Below are 21,947 nucleotides of genomic sequence, written 5' to 3'. Positions count from 1 at the left end.
GACATCTTTTCTCTCCTATGCCTCCCTACACCACGCAGAAACTACATGCATGTAAAACCCATCAGTTTTCCATGTACTCGGCCTTGAACTAAAAAGGCAATGCCATCTTTCTCTAGGGAAAACATGTTCTCCTCAAGATCCTAGCTGGTCATGCTTGGTCTTGTCCCAAGTCTTTCCTCTCCCCCTGTGCACCTAGCACACACTGCTCTCCTTCCCCATGTCTCAGCAATCTGATTGCTCCTCCCAACCAGGTCACAATTCCTCTCTCTTTGCTCCCAAGTCCATTCACACATAAACAAGATACCATCACATCCATCACAAAGCCAGCATCTCCTGCAAATCTTAAAAGAAAATTGTCAGCTGATGATGGTTAATTCAAAGGAGAGTGTGGATTCTCAAAATTTCTAAATATATTGGAAAAAATCCACAGATTAATGAGTGGCGCATCTAAATAGCCTGTACAATCTTGTATATTTACCACTGTCTGATACAACACTCACCTGAACAGCTGTCAAACATTAGGGCATCCTGATGTAAATCAGGCTGTGGACACTTGCACACAGGGTATCTCTGATCTTTTCAGTTTGATCATATTGAAGCTCTTTTAAACTATTTGCAAAATCATAGCCACTAAAGTTTAGAGACACAGTAGTTGCCTGTAGTCAAAGATTCAGTAACTTACTGCTGCTTAAATCTAACTGACATCTTAAGTGAAAAAGGCAGGACTCCAATGTACATTCAAGCAAAAATTTTCTATAAATGCTTCAGCCTGATTGTAATTCTAAGATTTTTTCCTCTGCCACGTCAACAGAAAACAGTGGTATCACAGGCATGTTCACCAGATAATCTTGCTGCTGGTATTAAATAAAGTATATTAGTACAGCACAGAACAATCCTAAACAATGAGAAGAAATGGTGCTCCCGGATGATAACTCTGTAGACTCTGAATAACCTCGGAATGCCTTGCACACAGCCAGTAGCAGTCCCAGTCAGAGCAGCGTCTTGTCTGGGCTTATGCTCACAACTACATCCCAAAGGCTCTGGAAATATTTTCTCAAATAATAATTGCATTTGATAAGGAGCATCACAGGGAATTAACAGTCCTGTAGTCTTACTTGTTTTTTATCACAGAATCACAGAATGGTCAGGGTTGGAAGGGGCCTCTGGAGATCATCTAGTCCAGCCCCTGCTAAAGCAGCTCCTCCCAGAGCAGGCTGCACAGTCACATCCAGGTGGGTTTTGAATGTCTCCAGAGAAGAAGACCCACAGCCTCTCTGAGCGGCCTGTGCCAGTGCTCTGTCACAGTAAAGATGCTTTTCCTCACATTCACATGGAACTCCCTGTGCTGCAGTTTGTGTCCGTTGCCCCTTGTCCTGTCACAGGGCACCGCTGAAAAAAGCCTGGCCCCGTCCTCTTGGCACTCGCCATTAAGGCATTTGTATGCATGGATAAGATCCCCTCTCAGTCTTCTCTTCTCCAGGCTAAACAGGCCCAGCTCCCTCAGCCTTTCCTCATCAGGGAGATGCTCCAGCCACTTTGTCCTCTTCACAGCCCTGTGCTGGCCGCTCCCCAGCAGCTCCCTGTCTCTCTGTAACTGGGGAGCCCAGCACCGGACACAGCACTCCAGGTGCAGCCTCACCAGGGCAGAGCAGAGGGGCAGGATCCCCTCCCTCGCCCTGCTGGCCACGCTCCTCCTGATGCCCCCCAGGACCCATTGGCCTCCTTGGCCACGAGGGCACACTGCTGGCTCATGGCAACTTGTTACCCGCCGGGGCTCCCAGGTCCTTCTCCACAGAGCTGCCTCCCAGCAGGTCAGCCTCTAGCCCTGTGGCACAGGGTTATTCCTCCCCAGGCGCAGGACCCTGCACTTGCCTTTGCATAACTTCATTAGGTCCCTTTCCGCCCAACTGTCGTTTGGTTTACTTTGTATTCTGATACAATGAAAGTCTGCATTTTTAGAACATAGATCTGTGTATGCAAGGAAATCTTCTGTGGCTGAAAGAGGCAATTGGTACCCATTGCCCCTTGTCTTCTCCATGTGGCTTGTGGTGAAGAGAGAATATCCATCGCCTTCGTAGCTGCCATTTAAGTACTGGAATACTGTGATGAGGTCCTCTGGAGCCTTCTCTTCTCCAGGGAGAGGAGACCTAACTCCTTTAGTCTTTCCTCATAGGGCAGGTTCAGATAGTGGTTTGATCATCTTTCTGGCCCTCCTTTGGATCCTCTCCAGTCTGTCCACATCTAAGGTCAGTAGAAATTTTTAAATGTTCAGTTCCACAACTACAATCCAAGCTATCTAATCTACATCATTTGCTTGTACTGCAATGATAGCTATTAGTTTTGTAGAGCAGGGCTGGTAGCTTGATGAGTGAAAGTCACAGATGTTGTTAGAAGGAGTTGGTCCAAAAGATCAGATCTGGAGAAAAAAGCATTTTGGTTCTCAGTATATTCCCCACCTGTGAGCTCCTGGTGTTACATCTGTGTTATCAGTAGTAACTTTAACAAGGCATCGACCTTATCTTCAGTAAAACCATAGATTTTTGAATTTATTTTTTTTTTAACAGCCGGGTCTTGGGGTTTTTTAACGTTATTTTCAAGCATTAATAAACTGTTTTGCCTTTTATTTCAAGAAAGGTTACTGGCCCAGTGACTAGAATTTGAAAGAAATAAAATATAAAGGTAGTGGCAAAACCTGCTATGCTGGTCCCAGTAGTGCATCCTTTGGCTGTGCATTATTAAGCTAACACAAAGAACATTTTGAGGAATACCATTACACTGCCGCACAGAGAAAAATGTTTCTGATTAGCATGTACAGTAGCTGTACTCGATATGCTTGGAAAATTAGTTGTTCTTCAGAGAGTTCCAGCAACAAGTGAAACATCTGTTGCTTCCTCCAACTTATAACAATCATTTCACAATCGTTCTTTTGTGTAATTTGAATTTCTAATTTTTTATCCAGAAAGCCAGGATTTGTGGTGCAATTGAAATGCACAATATGCCCATGTGCAGGAAAAGAAGAATAGGAAATACTGGCGGCCTTTAACTGCAGCATTATGTCACCTCAAGGCCAAAATTGTTGGCCATCTACATTATTTGCATTCACTGTATTAATTCCACTCTATACACAATGGGATTTAATCCCATTTCAACAGCTTCAGTGGCTCCTATTTATTCCAAGGTTGACGGCAGTAATCGCTATTGTTTGTAGCTACACAATAGCTTTCTTCAGCCAAAAAGCCAGCTTCAAGTTTCCACCCCCTTACCGCAGTGCATTGCTCATGCCGCTGTATCGGTACCAACGCTCGTGGTATAACCGCCACTGAAATAAATCACGTTACAAGAAAACCACAACTGGGTTGCAGCAGCAAACAGCATGGCAGCAAAAACATGCAGCTGCACTCAGGGAAGGCAGGGATTGCTTAAGCCAGCTTCATCAGCAGAGAAAACAAGTCACAGCACAAACTAGCAAGAGCCATGAACCGCCAGACCCCTCAACAGCACAGAAGTCAAAAGACAACCAGAGACCTCGCCCCACGGTAGCAATCACATTCGTAAGACTAGGGATAGGTTCACCTCATTATATTCAGTGCCAGATATCTGCTATCAAGAGCTATTACTCTAAAAGACGATGAGCAAAGGAGAGGCGAGAAATGCAGGTTAAAGACTGTACTTTGCTCTTCCCGCTGTGTGTGTGCCTGCACAGCAACAGCACCAAGTGCCAGGGCCACAGCCTGGTGCAGAAACAGGGCCCCAGTGCCAGCCTCCGGTGGCCATTGCAGTTATTTCTGCCATCCACATAGGCCAGAACTTCCCAAATACACTTAGAAGCAGCCCAGCTTCACATCATGGGTTTACAAAAGACTGGAACCAGAACACCTTGCTGGAGGACAGGGGTGAAATGTCAGTGGTTCCCCCTCTGCAAGCTGGAGATTTTTTTGTACTATTTTTATCTGCCCTGCAAACATCATTTGGCCAGCCAGTGGAGGCCTGCTAGGAGTATCTTTGACTTAGCTGAAAAACTACAGCCCGAAGATAACACAGGAGACATACGGAAAGCCTTGTCTCTGCCACCTCTGCTCCTCTGAGCACAGGGTACCCTCGATTCCAGCTGCTCGGAGGATGCACATCACAGTGTCTACTCTGCACAGAGGAGCTTTGCCAAGCAGGGAGGGCTCTGTGTTTCTGGATAGGTTTCAGAGCTCGATGACATCCCATCTATACATCTGGCAGCAGCATTGCCATAAAGGATTTTCAGTGTAACAGGCCAAGAATGAAAGCAGCGTCACCCCTACAGCTCCCTGCAAACTGGAGCAGTGTTTCCCCATGAGTGGGTCAAGCTTAGAGCTGATCTTACCCAACCTTCACATTACGCATTTTAGTAATAAAGAAACAGATCTCTTTGGGTCACCTGTGTGCTATCCCAGTGCTGGCTGTGTCTGCTTGGTGCTGTTCCTATGCCCACGCTGTGCTGTCTCCAGGCTGTGGAGCAGGGGCTGGGCAGAGGTGGGCAGCTCACCACCCCCAGCACCGCAGCTCTGACCGCTGGTGTAGGATTTTGGAATTCACGTTTGGTCATCTTTTTATCTAAGAACAAACCAATAAAATAATAAAAAAAAAAGTGGCAGCTGAACAAATTACACAGCTGCAAACACTGAAGGCCTCACTGCAGAACAAACAGCCAAGTACAATTAATCTGCCTTAATTTAGTTGGCTAAAAGTTTCCCATCTGATTCAGAATTATCCACACTATTTCCCTTTTACACTCAAGAGAAATATGCCAAAGGATCACTAAAATTAGTGTCAACGATCAGCTGAATGAACCCTCCTCTGAAGGTAAATGTGTGTTTCTAGTGACTGCAAAGGAAGCCCTGGGTCAATTCAGCATCTAACTTACAGACAGATGAAGCTCGGACCAACGGACCCTATGCAAAGCATATGACCATGGCCACAGGTGTGGTGAGCAGGGCATGCAGAGCTGTTGGAGAACCACCTCACCAGGGTCAAACCCTAATCCCTAAGCTGGTTTAGTGGTCTTTGACCCCAATCAACACTACTGTAGAGATGGGTTAATGAAATATTAGAGCACTCCTTAATATGCTAAAGGAAAACTACTGTTTCCCCAAAATTCACTGTTTTAATGCCATCTACCACTTAGGTTCCATGTGTTTAACGACATTTTTTAATTAGCCAAGTAATTCACTTCCCATTCATTCACATGCATGAGATAGAGCAAAAGCAAAAGATTTAACTTACAACCACACGTCTAGAAGCTTGGGCTTGGATCGTGATATGGTCAGGAGGCAGCCACCTAATCCCTGATAAATTTAATTACCAGTAAGACCATACTCAGGGGGCAGGAGCTGTTTGTAAGTAAGGGCTAGAAGCAAAAAGTCAGGTGGGTGAGCGTTCAAGAACACGAGCATGCCTAAACATGAAGTACTGTAATTTTTAAACATAAAGACTAAAGTAATAAATTAAATGAGTAACAAATGCAATAATTTTGGAAGCCTGTCCCTAATCGGCATGTGCTTTCTTTTGCTCGAATGCATTAGTCAAACATAGGACAAAACAAAAGTAAAAAGAATACATCTTTCTGCAGCATGACCTCATCTCTTACTCCAGATAATAAACTTAGACAAACTTGTACTGGAAAAATTGAATCTCCCCAGCAATCACTGCTGTTTATTTTATCAGTGGTGCTTGTGTCCATACTGAAGGTTGTAGCTTCCTCGCTCAAAAGCTAGAAACGAAAAGAAAATTACGATTTCTCTCTCCGGAGAATCCCATTACTGATAGCAGACGTGGCATTGCTTACAGCCCAGAGAATTGACTTTTTAACATGAAACCCAATCTGCGGCAATTTCAGATTTCTGAAATTTTGTTTAAAGATGGCAAGTGTCAGTTCAAACATAAAATGCTTAAAAAGTGAAAAAGAACAGGGAAGAAAAAGGTAACAATATAATTTTTTTAAAATTAATTTTGTATTATTTCATAGTAATGCTTTGGGAGAGTTATTTTTAACATGTTGGTGTAACATATTTACTCTTCAACATTTAACCTAAACTAACTCTATACATATATTTTGTCCTTCAATAATTACACCATTCCGTAAGGACGTGTACCAAAGTTAACAGTGGGAAGTTCTCAAGGTGATATGATGAGCTCATACTGGCAACCTGACAGTTAATGCAGCCGGCATCAGCCACATGGTTGTCTTTGCCCTTTCCCATTTAATCCTGTTGCCATGCTGCAAGTTTTCACCTGGTGAAACCAAGATGGGACTTAGATTCTCACCCAGGCTTTTACATTAATATATAACAATTAAAATCCATGGTCTTACATACCTGCTTAGATAAAATTCCGTCGCATCTTTGGTACGATAGCACTAAAGCAAGACCTGCCAGACCTTAGGGCCAGACCTTAAGCAAGACCTTAGGGGCCAGAAAGCCCTGTCTGCCTTAAACCTGATGGAGCATCAGCTGAAGTGCAGAACAGCCGGCCACGCGTCCAGGCTGCTGTGGAGGTAGCAGTGTGCTCCCCCACCGGCCCCAGGCAGAGCTCTCTGCAGGGCGCTGGCCTCAGGCTGGAGAAGCAGATTCAACTACTGATACAGCCAGAAGATGGGTGAGAAGTTTTCCTTCACCGGAACATCCCCTGTACCAAGGAATAGACTACAGCATCCTCAAGACTACTGTAGTTGCCCATACCTATTGAAGTCCGTGGGGTACAGTATTTGTGAGGATCAAAATGACCAAGAGGACAAACACTCGGTGGCAGTAGCTGACCAGCTTTGAGACTGGTTGCAGGCCATGGGGATCTTCTACCACTACAACAGATCTTTCCACACGATTTATCCTCCCCAAGATGACTTGGGTAAGCCACAGGATCTACAGCCACAGGTTGACAAGCGTCTTCAGCCTGCAAGATAACCATCTTGAATCCACAGTAAGACTAAGTGACAAGGATCAGACCGACAGCTGCAGCCTCCTCGGTGATTTCTGTAGTTTTGCGTTACTGCCACTGAACTGCCCATTGCCACTCACTGCAAGTTCTGCCTCAATCCTAATCAAGAGAACTAGCAACAAACTACGAGGAAGATCCTGGAGTCCCTAACAGAGAAGGCCCTTCTCAAAGCTGCCTGTACATCTAGAGAACACGCACCACATGCCAAATTCAAGGTTAGCAGTGACTGGCTGCTTGAGGCAATAAGGAGGAAATCCCTCCCTGCCAAGCCCCAGGCAATGCTGGGCTCACAGCTTATATTTCATAATGCAGATATCCAACTCTGACAGAAGACTTGTCACCAGAAGTGGGGCAGGGTGCAGTAGGTCCAGATAACGGAGAAATCACACTCCCTTCCTTTCCTGTTATCCTCCTCACAAACTGCCCCATTGCAGCCTTGGACATTTCCCCCTTCCCAGAAGAATTGTTTGGGTGCTGCACCGGTGGGGTCTACCTGCTCAACTAGCAAGGCAATACGAGCAGATACGGTGAGTGGAGCTGACAGGTATTACCACAAACACCTCTATCAACCAAGCCATGAATATGGGTGGTACAGAAATCTTCCAGATGTTTTGCAGCACTCTTTTTGACTCCTGGGCCAGACATTCCCCAAGGCCCAGCAGAATTGCCAAAATCACCCCCTGGCTGAGCATACCTCATACAGGAACTTCAGAGGACATCTCCAGGCTCCATCCACCACAGATGACTAGAAGGTGGTGATTTTCAGGAAGAGTGTCAGCAAAGCAGGATCCAAACACCCCAGCAAGGCCTGATTAGTTTTTTTAAGACTGACGAGGTAAGAAGACAGCATTTGACAAGAAAGGCAAAGACCAAGTGAAGACTGTTTTAGGTTCTTTGTGTATTGCTGTTTTGGTTTTTGTTGTTTTAAAAAAAAACCCACCCAAAACCAACAACACACACACACACACACACACGCAAACACACCAAACAAAATACAAAAAAACCAAAAAACCCACCCAAACAACATGGGTACCTTCCGAAGACTATTTCCTCTGCTATCTTGCAAGTAATGGCATTAGAAGAAGACTGCCTTCCCCATAGAGTTTGTCAGTTGCTATTTATGACTAAAAGATTTGCTTCCCATCTCCTGTACCAATACAGATATATTTTGTGCAGTCATGCAATAAAAAAAAAAAGAGATTGCTCTGTGGACCAAGAAAAAAGTATCATGTGTTCCTTTTCCTTCAGTTCTCTCTCATGTTGCAGCAAATTCACTGCTTGAGAAACTGGTAACGAAAGTCAACTTAGGGAGGCAGCAGCGGGTATACCAGCACTACCAACAGCCGCCTTCCTCCCTTCCCCTCCAACAGGTAAGCTGGATGCCTTTGGGCTTGAAGTATCCAGTAGACAGCAGCATCAGCCCACCGTCACCATCTTTAGAAAGAGAGAAAAAATGTCTCTCTAGTACATACTGCTGGATGCCAAAGATCGACCTCTGAAATCTGAACCAGTAATAAGCACTACCTAGAATGAAATGTGCTCGCAATCCACGGAAGCTTTTGGAAGTTACTAAATTTTATATCCACCCAAAGGGTTTTAAATATCCTATCCACAGAAGATAACATGAAAAGAGCTGTAAGTTATTTTTTTTTTCAATACACGTAATCTACACATTGGATGGCTCACTGGAGCCTACCAGAGATAGCAGGTTTACAAATAGGTTTGCAATCATATATCAAGCAAGCAGCACACCGACAAAACCTCTTAAAATTCACTTCTTCGGTTTCCTGAAAGGTCTTGCACCCCTTCAGATTCCAAACGTGGCACTCGGGAGGATACATGTAAATTTAGCTCCATGCTATGAGCTGTAGAAATACAACTCTCTGTAGGAGGTACCAAGATTTCCCAATCACAACCATCGGTGTAAGACAGAGGCCACATTCAGCACGTGCTGAATTCATGCCTGATCACCCACAGCCGCTTCAGTTCCAGGTACGCTTTTCTGTTGGACGGGATGGGTTTGAGACTATCAGGACTGGAAAAAATGGCCCATGATCCGAAGCAAGCCAGCAAGCAGCAACACATCGGTCAGATCCCATCATCTTCAGCTCCATAACTATTTCGGCAGGTACTCAGACACAGATGGGGTATGGACTGCGGAAACTTGCACTGTGCATAACATTTTCTGGCAACGTCTAAGAATTCTGGCACACTGAGGTATCACCTAGAGATGGATGGTTCTCAGGAGCTATTGATTTCTTAATACATGTAGTGTCTTCCATGACCATCAAAACAAATTTTAAACTGTAAATAGCCTACATTTAGAGTAAGTTTAGGAAGTGAGCAAATGAACGCAAGTGTGGAGTGTAACCTACTGCCAAGTCAGTCCTGGGGATAACACTGGCCAAACCTGTTTATAAAGTCCAAAGAATACGCTGTGGGAAAGCCAAAATGAAGCTAATAAAAAAGGGTGTTTGAAAGCCATTAATGGAACAGTTTTCTGTTAGAAACTATTTCACTAATCAGTAAACAAATAGCTAATACATGTTATCACACATTAATTCTGTCCAAATATTCCGTAACATGTTATTGAAGCATTTAACTTTAATTTCAATATGTACTTTAGTTTGCTTGTATTTTGATTTTTACACGGAAGTATTTCTTGTGACATAACAAAACAGAAACAGCCAAAATGATGATTGAAATTAATCCCTTAAATCCTGGTAAAATAGAACTAAATTCCGTTTCAATATTTTTCCAATAGAAACAGTTATTTAGAAGCCACATGTTCAGTAGTCAATAAGATTAAACTACTTCGCATAACTAAATGTGTCTGAAAGTTTGTGTTCTTGCAATGAAGTGCAATTTTGACAACCATCATTTGCATTCCATGTGCAGGATTTGTCTACCAAATATGCTTTAATTTAATCTAAATCGAATATATGGATTTAAATCAAAACAGGCAGACTCAGAAATATGCTGGATATTACTAAAAGACATATCTGACCCATTGTTTTTTCTTCTTTTTTACCATCAACCATAGAAAGCTTTATTCCAAGCCTGATCACACTTTCAGTTACAAAACAGGTGGCAAAAAATTACAGTTAACACACAAGATCTGCCATATTTCTACTTGCCTCTATTCTCATACTGGGTTTTCCACCCTGAGGGATGGAAAATAAACCTCTTCCATTTTTAACATAATGAATATACCTAATAGTAGGAAATACTGGGGTTTATTATTTTTAATTTCATTTTGTGAATCTTTTACTCTCCCCAAGCTGCCACTTGTTAGTGCAACAATCCAGCACAGTGCTAGTTGCTGAGGTATACGTGGTTAAACTAATTTCACCTCTGACCAAAACCGCAATGTTTTCCCTCCCCCCTCTTTTTTTTTTCTTCTTTTTTTTTTTTTTTTTTTCAGGTAACAAAAGCCATATATTCAGCATTTTACATTTCTAAAAGTAATTCCATTCTAGAGCAAAGAATGGTTCTGTAATAGTGACAAGCTGTAAAAAGCAATAGCTTTATCTTTTATCACCCATAGAACTCCTGCTGTACTTTTTTTTTCTTAAAATACATTTTGTGCAAAATTAAGTTCTGTGTATGTCTATACCATAATTTGGAAAAAACTGTATATAAAATGTACTTGATTTTTAAAAACAATCCCAACATCAAACAACAGAGAAAGAAGAAACAGATCAGATGCAGCTGAAGTTTTCATATGAGAAACTAAATACAGTATGTTCTTAAAGCTCCAGTAATACATTCTTTCAAAAACCAGAATGCACTTTGGTCATTATTAAACGTTAGTACAGAGGCAAATAAAATACAAAATGCTTGTTTGTGTTGCTTTATATATAAAAATATTTTTATACCACATAAGTTTAAGGTACATTACTTCAAATCTTTCAAGATTCTGAAGATTAGCAAGCGTAGTGCAATGTCCAGACTCTTGTCATCTACTTACTTGTCATTTTTCAATATGAAGACACTATTTTGGAACCACAAAATGTAAGAATACTTGCACCTGGCGATATTAATCCTCCCACATAATTTGTAGATGGGAAGTTTGTTCCAGGTAACTTAAGTCTACATGGGTGAACATCAATTTTTGTCACGCTGAAGAACCATGAGTCAATATGACTGGTCCGTGTGGGAGGCAGGGGACAGAAGGCAGAGGGAGAGCTGGGAAACCCCAGCCAGGAAAGCGCTGGGGAATGACACCTGCTGGGGAGGAACAGGAGGAGAGCAGGTTATCTGAAGACACAAATCTGCTGACTACCAGGCTTCATGAGCTCTGCTGCTCACCAGAGGAACTTTTCTGTGTTAAGCTGTTCTTAAACTTCAATGTGGTATGAATGGCATATACTATAGTGTACAAGAGGAGAGCATCTATCTATCTTATGCTCAGTCATTCATAGCACTCCTTTCACCAGTAAATCTTCGGCTTCTTTAAATACTCAGCTTCAACATACAATATATACTGCTCCATAGTTCACCATAATATATTCCAATTAATATACATTTATATGTATATATATAAAGTTTCTCATTAAAAGTAACAATAAAAAGTGCACATATTGAGCATGCACAGTCAGAGCTGCGCAGAACAGCCCAGTATTTCAAATAAATACAATATTTAATTTTATCAAAATATCATACAGCATGGTAACCATTTACAATTATTGCTCTAATAAAAGTGTTATCAAAGAGCACTTGTTGACTTGTTATATAATACCTTGATTAATATCCCAGGATATTTAAACTGCAGCCTATACGAGTTTAGATCCTGGAATTACTCAAAATATTAAAAGTTCCCATTTGCATCTAATATTAATATAAAATGTTTATGCTACCTGTCATACTGTATTGTCAGTACTTTATTTTTTGTATATGTCTCACTTTTCTATTGCAACCAAACATCTATTGATGTTATGTTGTCCTCATAAATGATTGGTGCAAATGAAATATTCTAAGCAATTTTACCACATTATCAACAATCAAATGACTTCCTTATAGTGTTACCGTAACTAAAAATGTTCAGCACTGGCTTCAACTTTAACAACAGAAGTTCTCAGACACACAATTTTTGACCCTTCTCAAAGCTGACTCTTTCCAAAGCTAAACAAGTAATTTTGAAAAGAAAATATAAATGTCAACTAAAATGAACATAAACAGTGAGAAGTTGAAATAAATACAAAGATTGCACAAGACAGTCAGATGTAAACACTTCAATTTTCCAAATGACATCCTTGAAGAGGTTGTAGCATCTGAAATACAGATTTCAGTGGCTGCTTTGAGGCAGTTTTGTCAATCAATGAGCTTTTCTATAACACTGTGTTATCTCGTCTTCTTTATGTATTGTCAAGATTTGATCTTCCAGAGCTGGAAAAGTTCAAGCAGTAAATCAGTATTATTTTTCAACTCAGTCTTCCGTTTACCAGAACTGCAATACCACCACTTTCTTTTTTCCTACTGCATTTGCTGCATATTCTATAATACGCAAAATAAATTTTACATTTGTTTAACAGGGAAAAAAACGGACAGATGTAAGCAAACTCAGTGGCGAATTAAGGGCTCCGTGCTACAAGCCTGTCAAAACGAATGTGCCTCTTAACCTGAATCTTGAAATAGCTTCCAGAGTTTGCAGTTCAGAGCGGGGCAGAGAGTAGGGCCTAACAAGGTAGCCCTTCAGCCACGATGACACGACACTGTGTAATATTGGTCACAGTAATACTCTATCTACCATAATACTTCACTGCAGCGCAAGACAAGGATAGCTTGCATCTTTTTGCATTCCTTAAGGAGCTACAAAGTCAACAGTGAGGAATTCAAGGCAGAAATCAGATCTGGGATACAAAGAAAAGTCAAATAAGGTATAGTACTTATGTGTATGAATGTGTCTGTATGTCTAAGAAATCCTGGTAATTATGTGTCCTACATAAAGTTAGAAAGCCACAAAAATGCAAAAAAACCCCACAACCAAAACAAACAAACAAAAAACCAAAAAACAAAAAAAAAAAAAAAAGGAGTTAAAACAGCTGCCCCCCAGCCATGGGCAGGGACACCTTCCACTGGACCAGGCTGCTCCAAGCCCCATCCAGCCTGGCCTGAAACACTGCCAGGGATGGGGCAGCCACAGCTTCTCTGGGTAGCCTGTGCCAGTGCCTCAGCACCCTCACAGTAAAGAATTTCTTCCTTAGATCTAATCTAACTCTACCCTCTTGCAGTTTAAAGCCATTCCCCTTTGCCCTATCACTACAGGCCCTTGTAAGAAGTCCCTCTGCAGCTTTCTTTTAGGCCCCCTTTAGGTACTGGAAAGCTGCTATAAGGTCTTCCTGGATTCTTCTCTTGGCGCATATGAACAAATACATCACTATTCTGATACAGCTTAAATGCCATAACCATTTTCAAACAATAGATCTTCTAGTTAATACAGTTGAGAATACATTAGTCTGCAACGTATGATCCATCTATCATAATATTCTGAACCCCATGGTGAAAAAAAAGGATGCTTAACAAGTAGTTACCTTTAGATTAAATCCAAGCAAGTCACTGATGACACCAGAAACAGCTGACAAGATAACAACTTGGGTGATATTATAAAGCAGTGGATTCATTGTAAGCCCATACAACCTGAAGGGACTGTCCAGTTCCTAGTAATGCAAAACAATGACATTAAAAGCAAAAATTACACAAAGATGTTTTTGTTCATATATGTATTGAGTGATATTCGATAGCTTAAGAAGTCTTCAAGTCACAGTTGAGTAAAACATCCTCCTATTCTTCTGCACAGGAAAAACAATGAGCAAGAAAATACCCATCACATTAACTGACTACTGATGTCTAAATAACCCTTCAAAAAATTGGAGGCTACCCAGCTAAAGCATCTACCAATTTGCTCATGAAGCCAGGAAAATAGAGAACTAGTTTTCCTAAGGTGCCATCATTTTAGAATTCCTTATAATTTTCCAGAAATCACCTTCAGTATTAAAACAGCTGACAGACAGCAGAACCACAAAAAACAGAAAAAAAAAAAAAAAGAAAAGATTTTCCACAGTGACAGAAGGCTACCTCACTACTATAGAAAATTAACAAAAATGTCTTTCCTAATGCATTTCCCTTTCCATTAATTTTGAGAATAATTACTGATGAACACAGCCAGAAAAGGAAGATGAAGGGAAAAAGTACTAATAATCATTTAACTGCTAATAATTTACTTTTTTTTTTTTATTGGAAAGATCAAATAAATTAGCCAAAATTAACCTGCAACAAAACTTGAACAAAACGGCTATTTCACCAATTTTCAGTTACTGGTGTGTTAATGAAGTCACCCACACATTTCTGGCCTACAAATATGTCAAATAAAGGAATAAAAAAAGTTTTAAAATATGAGTGGATTATATAAAGCATAACAACTATCACTGCTTTGGTCATTTATATTTTCTAGCTCTAAATTAATCTTCATCCCTCCCCTGCACTACATCCTGTGCCTTGCACAACGCCTTATAAACCCTTTTTTAATAAAGAAGAATGTCAGAGCTCTGACTCTTCCTTCAAGAGAGGTTACATAAGAATGAACAACCTTTTCATTTAGATGTAACATGGTATAAAACTGCTGCAAATACAAAAGCTATAAAAGGCATGATTCTGAGAACAGCAGAGAAATCCATTAAGGAAAAAGTTTTTAGATTTTGGATTCATCTTACCAATTTTGGGAGTAAGAAAACAGTAAGACTATTCAACATAATATAGTCTTCAGTAAAAGCTTAAGGATCAAAAACATCCAAAACCAAATTAAAAAAAAAAACCAAACAAAACTAATTCCATTTAGCTAATGGGCATGAAATACGTAATTGCATTGATCACTAGCTACCAAAAACTCATTGAAAGCTCATACTAGATGGCTTGGAAATCCATCTCACTTTTGGGCACATTCTCACAGTAACTAAGTGGTGGCCTGGGTCTGGGATTTGTGCCACAAAAGTCAAGTCCCCTTTGGAAAGGTCATGTCAGTTGACACATTTCTGAAAAGAGTAAAACACGAACAGTTTTTTTGCAAACACTGAGAAAAGCATGAAAAAGACTGAAGTGAATCAGATCAAGGGTTGATCAGCATCCTGCCACCAACAGCAGCTGCTTCTTACCCTACCTACATTCTCACAGCACACAAACATTTCAACACATGTGATACCCTGAATCTGTCTAGTCTACTTGTTCAGTCTCTCCTTGAATCCAGATAACCTTTCTGCATCCAGTGTCCTTTGACCAACAGCTGCACAAGTCTGCTACCTGACACACAGAGAACACTTCCTTTTGTTTGTTCCAAAACCAGGTCGTAAAAGCTTTGCCATTCCTTATTCTTATACCAAAAGAAACAGTTCATAACTGACTTAGCCAGGCTCTCCACATCGTTATAGCATAACTCTCAACCTAAGCTGTTGCTTTGTCCGCTTTGAACTCTTCCTGACTCTGTCAGCCCTCTCATGAAAGTGCTGCATATTTTTTGAGATGAGACCACACACACTAGCAGAAATACCCCATCATCTCAGCCTCTAACTGACTAGTTTAAACAGAGTTTAAACTTCATTTTAAGAACTGCTCCTTCTTGCACAGGAATCAATGGGGTAAGTGGCTAGAATTCTACATACGGTAGAATAAGGCAGCAAGGTCTTAAAGCACCACCATACGCAAACCCCTCCAATTGTTTCTCTTAAGAGGCTTGAATTTTCCAGACTGCAGCGGAAAGGTATGGAGGCATTGAAAGATATGGTTCAAGTTTACTGCACGATAATCCAGCCATTCCCTCTACTTACAGGGATCTCTGCACATGGAATCGGTATCAGTCGTGCTATACTCGAACATGGTGGGAGGGGTGTGTGAACTGAAGGAAGTTTATCTGAGGGGGAGGAAAACACTTCTGTATTTGCCAGTCATTCCTGGGGAACTGTTCTACGGGACCACTCTATCTTGGACTAAAGGAGGAAGTTGATTCCCTGAAGGAGAAATCACAATACTGTTGTTACCTCACTTCTGAGTCCAAGAGTAACAAATCAGTAGCGCCTCTTTAAGAACTTTGCCATGACAGCAGAATGTATAACAAGATCCAAATGCTGAAAGCTGAAGCTTTCACAACAGCCAAAGTGGTTAAGCACTGAAACACCATGCCGAGAGAGGTGAGGAGGCAAGTCATGAGTTTGTTTTTTGTAGTATCAGAACTGGCTTCCTCTTTGAAAGCCTACTTTAGTCAACTGTAAGTTATATACTGTTAATTTTAGTGTATAAACACATTAAGAATACTAAATCTAACTGATCTTATTTGTTCATAAAAGCCAAACCTAAAATAAAATAAGTTTTTCAAGTGTTACGTTTATTACTCTCATTTGGCATTCAAGTAACCCTTAAGTAAGTTTTGGACTAAGGAAATGTTTAGTCTGAAGGAGAATGAGACATTTCTGGGCCAAGAATTAAGCTCCCAGACAAATGAAAGAACAAAACAACTTGCTTCCCAAATTATGACAGATCTGTGAGTCTGAAAGAACAGACAAACTCAGCAGAGGCAATTTAGGATCAAAAATGTCTTCCCGAGAACCTCAACCACTGCTTTGTTAACAACAAGAAGTTGTTCTATAAAAGCCCTAAGCAGGTCCATGCTCTAGCTCCAGATGAGTGAAAGAAAGATGATTTTTCTTCTGCAGAATTCTAGAAACGGAAAGTAATAAAAAAATTCATGTTCTCTCACCATGAAGAAGTACCTTCTACTCACCAAATATAGTTCCCTGACAAACAGGATATTATTGCATAAGCGAAAAACTTCTCTACTAAAATTCCATGCAAAAAATAATTGCCAAATAGTTCAAGGGCACAGCTGACATTTGAATTACATTAAATGAAATCTGTACCTTTAGTTCACTTATAAATGGACCTACGTAACAGTTTCTCTCTGTCTTCCAAAAAGATTAATCTATCACAGTAAGTAAAGACGACATCAAGGATAATCTAGTTTTAATTTGAAATGGTAACCACTGACAGTTTTTAAGAGGAATTACTTTTGTGGAAGAGCACAAATCCCCCAGCAGCTTATTACTAGAACCAGATATTTACACTCCAAAAAACCCAACAACATTGCATCATTTATTTCTCAAGCATTCATCATCCTGTCCATCCTGAAGTACCTTCTCTCGGGCTGCTCATATAGTTTAAAGAATAAAATTTATTGTATATAGTAATAATTTGTAATCCACAATGATAGCAACATAACAAGACTGTAGCGTGTGAACAAGTAGCATTGCTGTGAAAGAGTTACAGAGCAGATTTAAACCAAAACATACCGCGTTGCCCGCAAAAATTAACCCAAGCGACCCATTAAGCAATCTATTCTGCTTCTTAGTTACATATAATATTGTAATAGTGCTTTAATTCTTACCTTCAATAACTTAGTAGCAAGTTTTAAAACATTGTTCACTAGTGTCAGCTCCTCCTTCTTGTTAGGCTTTTTCTCCATTTTCAAGTACAAGTTTATCTGATTTAAATAAAATAAGAGTATCACCACTTACTCAGAATTTAAAGGAATTCGGAAATATTTAACAATAAAATGAAATGATTAGTCAGCAGTCATATAACAGAACAGTGATGACGTTTCTGCAAGGAAGCAAATTTTTTGCTTCCTTTTTAATATTTAAGAGCAAATACTGGTCCAGTGCCATAGGAAAATACAATGTTTTATGATACAACAAAATCTATTTGACACTACTACAGCAACAACTTTAAAAGCTCAATGCAGTCCACAAATTAGGCAAGAAAACCAACCCCATATGTTAAGGTTTGCATAATTTCTTTTTCCTCCTTCAATAATTACCCGAGATTTGTCAATTCATTTCCAGGTCTTTATACTAGCATGTAGACTTTAAAGGCTTAACAACTCCAAAAGATACTGAATAGACTGAAATGCTAAACCAAAATTCTGCTAAAGTATAATTTCTTTTAAAAGATTTTAGTGTAATTGAGTACTTCATGAGCACTTTTGAGTGCAGAAAAATCAATCTTTCTAGTGCCTTGAAATATCTGAAAAATTAATTAAACTCTTCATTGCTGTGGAAGAACAGTATATTCATCATTGAACACTTCTGTGTTCCAGATGTTTTTAGGTCATTGTTTCTGAGAAAGTTTAGTTAAGAGTACACATTAACTCTCTTTTGCCCTTCCAGCAATTTTGAAACATCAGCTTTCATTCTCAAATAACCTATCTTTGATATCTTAGACCAGGCGAAGGCTAGTTTTTCTTTTGTAATGCATAACAAAAGCAAATCAAAGGAAAAATATCTTGAAAAGCTGTGAACTTACTATTTTAGGATGATGACCTTCATCAACAAAAAAAATTAACAATTCAGCAATACGCTGAAGCATCCTTCAGATGACAGAAACTCTTACCAAGCAACAGAAGTGAAGTTGCAGAAAGGAAGTGATGCTATATGATGCCATGATATATTTAACCACCTTGTTTAAGATGGTTATTGAAATAAGGGCCATGGACATCTGAACAAAGTAACTCCCTAAAATGGTCACTGTTTCTTATACAAGTTAAACCCAAAAAACTATGCCTCATATATTCCAAGGCATATCAAGCTCCTGAACTACCAAACTCATTTTAAATTATGCTTTTAGAGGCAAAGAGATTCCAGTTTTTAATATAAAATTACTGATTTCAACAATTCAAGTGTTTATAAACAGAAATAAACTAAGAAAAAAAAGGCTCTTGTGTTGGATTTGCATTGCAAGGTTTTGGTAGCAGGGGGGCTGCAGGGGCAGCTTCTCTGAGTAGCTGCTAGAAGCTCCCCCATGTCTGACAGAGCCCGTGCCAGCTGGCCCCAAGGCGGCCCACCACGGGGCAAGGCCGAGCCCGGATAAATATATCTGTGATAATATATTTAAGAAGGGGGGAAAAAAATCTGCACGATCACAGCAGAAGAGAGAAGTGAGAGTATGTGAGAGCAACAGCTCTGCAGACACCCCCCCGGGCTGGGCAGCAGGAGGCTGGGGGGGCTCCAGGCCCCGGGGCAGAGGCTCCCCAGCAGCCCCCGGCGGGGCGGGCTGTGCCCCCACAGCCCGGGGAGGCTGTGACCCGCGGGAAGCCCATGCTGGAGCAGGTTGGCTGGCAGAACCTGTGGCCCTGTGGGGGACCCACGCCGGAGCAGTCCATGCCTGAAGGACTGCACCCTGCGGGAAGGTCCCGCGCTGAAGCAGTTTGCGAAGCACTGCAACCTGTGGGAAAGACTCATGCTGAAGAAGTTCACGGAGGACTGTCTCCCATGGGAGGGCCCCAGGCTGGAGCAGGGGAAGGGTGTGAGGAGGAAGGAGCAACAGGAACAGTATGTGATGAACTGACCGTAACCCCCATTCCCTGTCCCCCTGCACTGCTCAGGGGGAGGCAGTGGAGAAACTGGGAGTGATGTTGAACCCAGAAAGAAGGGAGACGTGGGGGGAGGTGTTTGTAAGTTTTGATTTTTATTTCTCATTATTCTACTCTGATTTGAATGGTAATAAACTGATTTCCCCAAGTTTAGTCCATTTTGCTGTGACGGTGATCTCTCCCTGCCCTTACCTCCCCACGGGCCTTTCATTGTGTTTCTTCTCCCCTGCCCAGCTGAGGAGGGGAGTGACAGAGAGGCTGGGGGGGCACTGGGCATCCAGCCAGGGTCAAACCACCACAGCTCTATTTAGAAAGTCTGAAAAAACGCTAGGCAATAAACCCTAGGAGGGTTCAAATCTCTTAACAGCTACTATGTTGTCATTAATTTATGAAAAAAACCCAACAGTCAATAACAAATTTTGAATCAGGAGGGAAGTTTGAATGTATATATATGCACAGCCACCTACCATACCCATTCTGAGAGTTTAAAACTGGCAAGACCACTTTGATCAGACCATACGTCATATTTTACTCAACAAGGAACCACCGAGGCACTTCATTTACAAGACAAATTAGAAACACTTTCAGAAGGACTTGAAAAAGTAGAGACAAACAGCATGCAGTCAAAAAATCCCTTGATGTAAAATGATTGATCTTTTAGTTTCCCATCATAACTCCTAATCATGAAATTCATAGGTTGAACACAGAAACGGATGGAACTTCGCTACAGGAACTAGACTTTGCAATTTCATCTTTTCTGGGAAGCATTTAAATTGAATGTGGGACTGAGGTTTGTTTGTCCTTTTGGGTTTTTTCTTGTAGTTGTTTGTTTGTTTGGGCCCGTGACACCTCTGGCCAACAAGGAAGAGATGCAACATGTAGATGCACTTGTCATTGAGAGGTCAACTTGACCATGGATGCTATTGCACAGGTTACCCATGAATGTGAAACGTACTACAATCAAGAAAGCCAAGCCGTTAAAGCCGCTCTGGTATGGAGAACAATGGCTGAAATTTAAATATGGGGAGGCCTGGCAAATTTGATTAGATTACATCCCTTACCATGCACTAGCCTTCACAATAAGCCAAGGCTGGGCTTATGTCTGTCCTCAGGCAGGGAAATTCACAGATTAATATAAAGCACACAGATGTGGCTGCAACTTGGCTAACAAAAAGTAGATTTTGCAATTTCATCTTATCCCTGAAGCATTTATATTGAATCTGGGGGTTGAGGCTTGTTTGTCCTTTCTGGGTTTTTGTTGTAGTTTTTTGTTTTGTTTTAAAGCTTCATTCTCTTCTCAGTAAGCCTAATAACATTAGTATGTGATTTTCAAGGACACCAGTTCATATGTGCTTCCTTTAGATCAAGTGAGTGTCAGTCAATTGTTCGGGTTTGACCTGTCATGAAAGGCCAAAATATTAAGACTTTCATGAGTGTCTAAGAACACTGTAAATATGCTGTGGTATCCAGCTAGTATGTGAAACCAGTCCAAAATGAGTTCTACTCAGGGTGACGTGTATCCTTTTTATTTTCTGAGAAACAATAGTGAATTCTATTCCGGTTTTCACTTCATAAAGCTCTCAGGCATTTTTAAGGGAAATTACTTGTAACAGGATAAGGTAGATTCAATACAAAGCTAGGTGTCTGATGACAGTACTTTCCGCATTTCTTTTTGGGCGTATTTTGTTGTTTGTTTGGGTTTTTTTTTAAGTTATGGGGACACAGAGGGTGTGCTTCTTTCAATGGGTATGCTGGCTTAAAATATTTAAACACTGACTCTCATGAAGACCGTAGTATAGAAACCTATGAAAGCAAAACAAAGGCCTGACATTCTCTCTCTCTCATGCGCGCCTTGCTCTCCATAATTTTTTTCTAATCCTTATCAGAAACATTTCCCTTCATTTTCATTCCAGAAACAGAGGACATACACTTCACCAGGACTCTGAGGATCAACCAAACAATACAAAGCTCTCCAGGCTCGGGAACTCTTGAGAGGTATCACACTGGTGCAAAACACAGCATTCAGGGCAAGGTAAATAGGCAGTCTGTCTTCTCAGTGTCGAGCTGCGTCATCTTTAGTAAAGACAGAATGAATTCTCACTGAGCAATATAGGTAAGCAGTCATTTATACCATCTGTCATTAAGTTTCACATCCTGACTTTGGGAGACAGTTTGGAAGATTTTGTTCTCCAACTTGAACATATTTCCTGTAGGAAATGTGTAAAGGTTTCTTGAACGGCCTATTTACCTTGCCCTGAATGCTGTATCTTGCACCATTGTGAAACCTCTCTGAGCAGGAAAAGATGGCTTCTTGCCTAATGCTAACTGAACATGCTTAGCTTGGAAAACTATCATCAGTGCCAGGCAGAGCAGAGAAGGAGGTTTGCAGTACAAACACCAACCAGAACATTCCTGAGAAGAAAAGTAGGTAGACCCAAAGCCAAGCTTGACAGACGGCTGAAAGAAGAAGTCTCCAAGGAGTCTACAGGAGACTAAATGTAATTCATGCAACCTAGCAGTCAAAATTATTAGACTGGAAACAGTGACCCACTTTGTAGGGAGCAAGTTTGTT

The 21,947-nt window shown here is 40.9% G+C and overlaps 1 protein-coding gene across 4 annotated transcripts in view; it reads right to left on the bottom strand.

Moving 5' to 3' along the window:
- Positions 1–9,656: 9,656 nt before the first annotated feature.
- PHTF2 (putative homeodomain transcription factor 2) overlaps positions 9,657–21,947 on the bottom strand; it is a 73,304-nt gene continuing 61,013 nt past the window's right edge. For all 4 annotated transcript variants that reach the window (XM_056340592.1, XM_056340595.1, XM_056340594.1 and 1 more), the window contains 3 exons: positions 17,393–17,488; positions 13,497–13,622; positions 9,657–12,351 (listed from right to left, as the gene is read on the bottom strand). In XM_056340592.1, the coding sequence (XP_056196567.1) occupies positions 12,331–12,351; positions 13,497–13,622; positions 17,393–17,488 (243 nt within the window). In that variant the 3' untranslated portion in view covers positions 9,657–12,330. The remainder of the gene's footprint in view (positions 12,352–13,496; positions 13,623–17,392; positions 17,489–21,947) is intronic.

This window comes from Falco biarmicus, chromosome 5, assembly GCF_023638135.1.
Source record: "Falco biarmicus isolate bFalBia1 chromosome 5, bFalBia1.pri, whole genome shotgun sequence".
NCBI classification, from domain to species: domain Eukaryota; kingdom Metazoa; phylum Chordata; class Aves; order Falconiformes; family Falconidae; genus Falco; species Falco biarmicus.
Note: the sequence above shows the minus strand (reverse complement) of the source record. Positions and strands in the feature narration are given on the sequence as shown.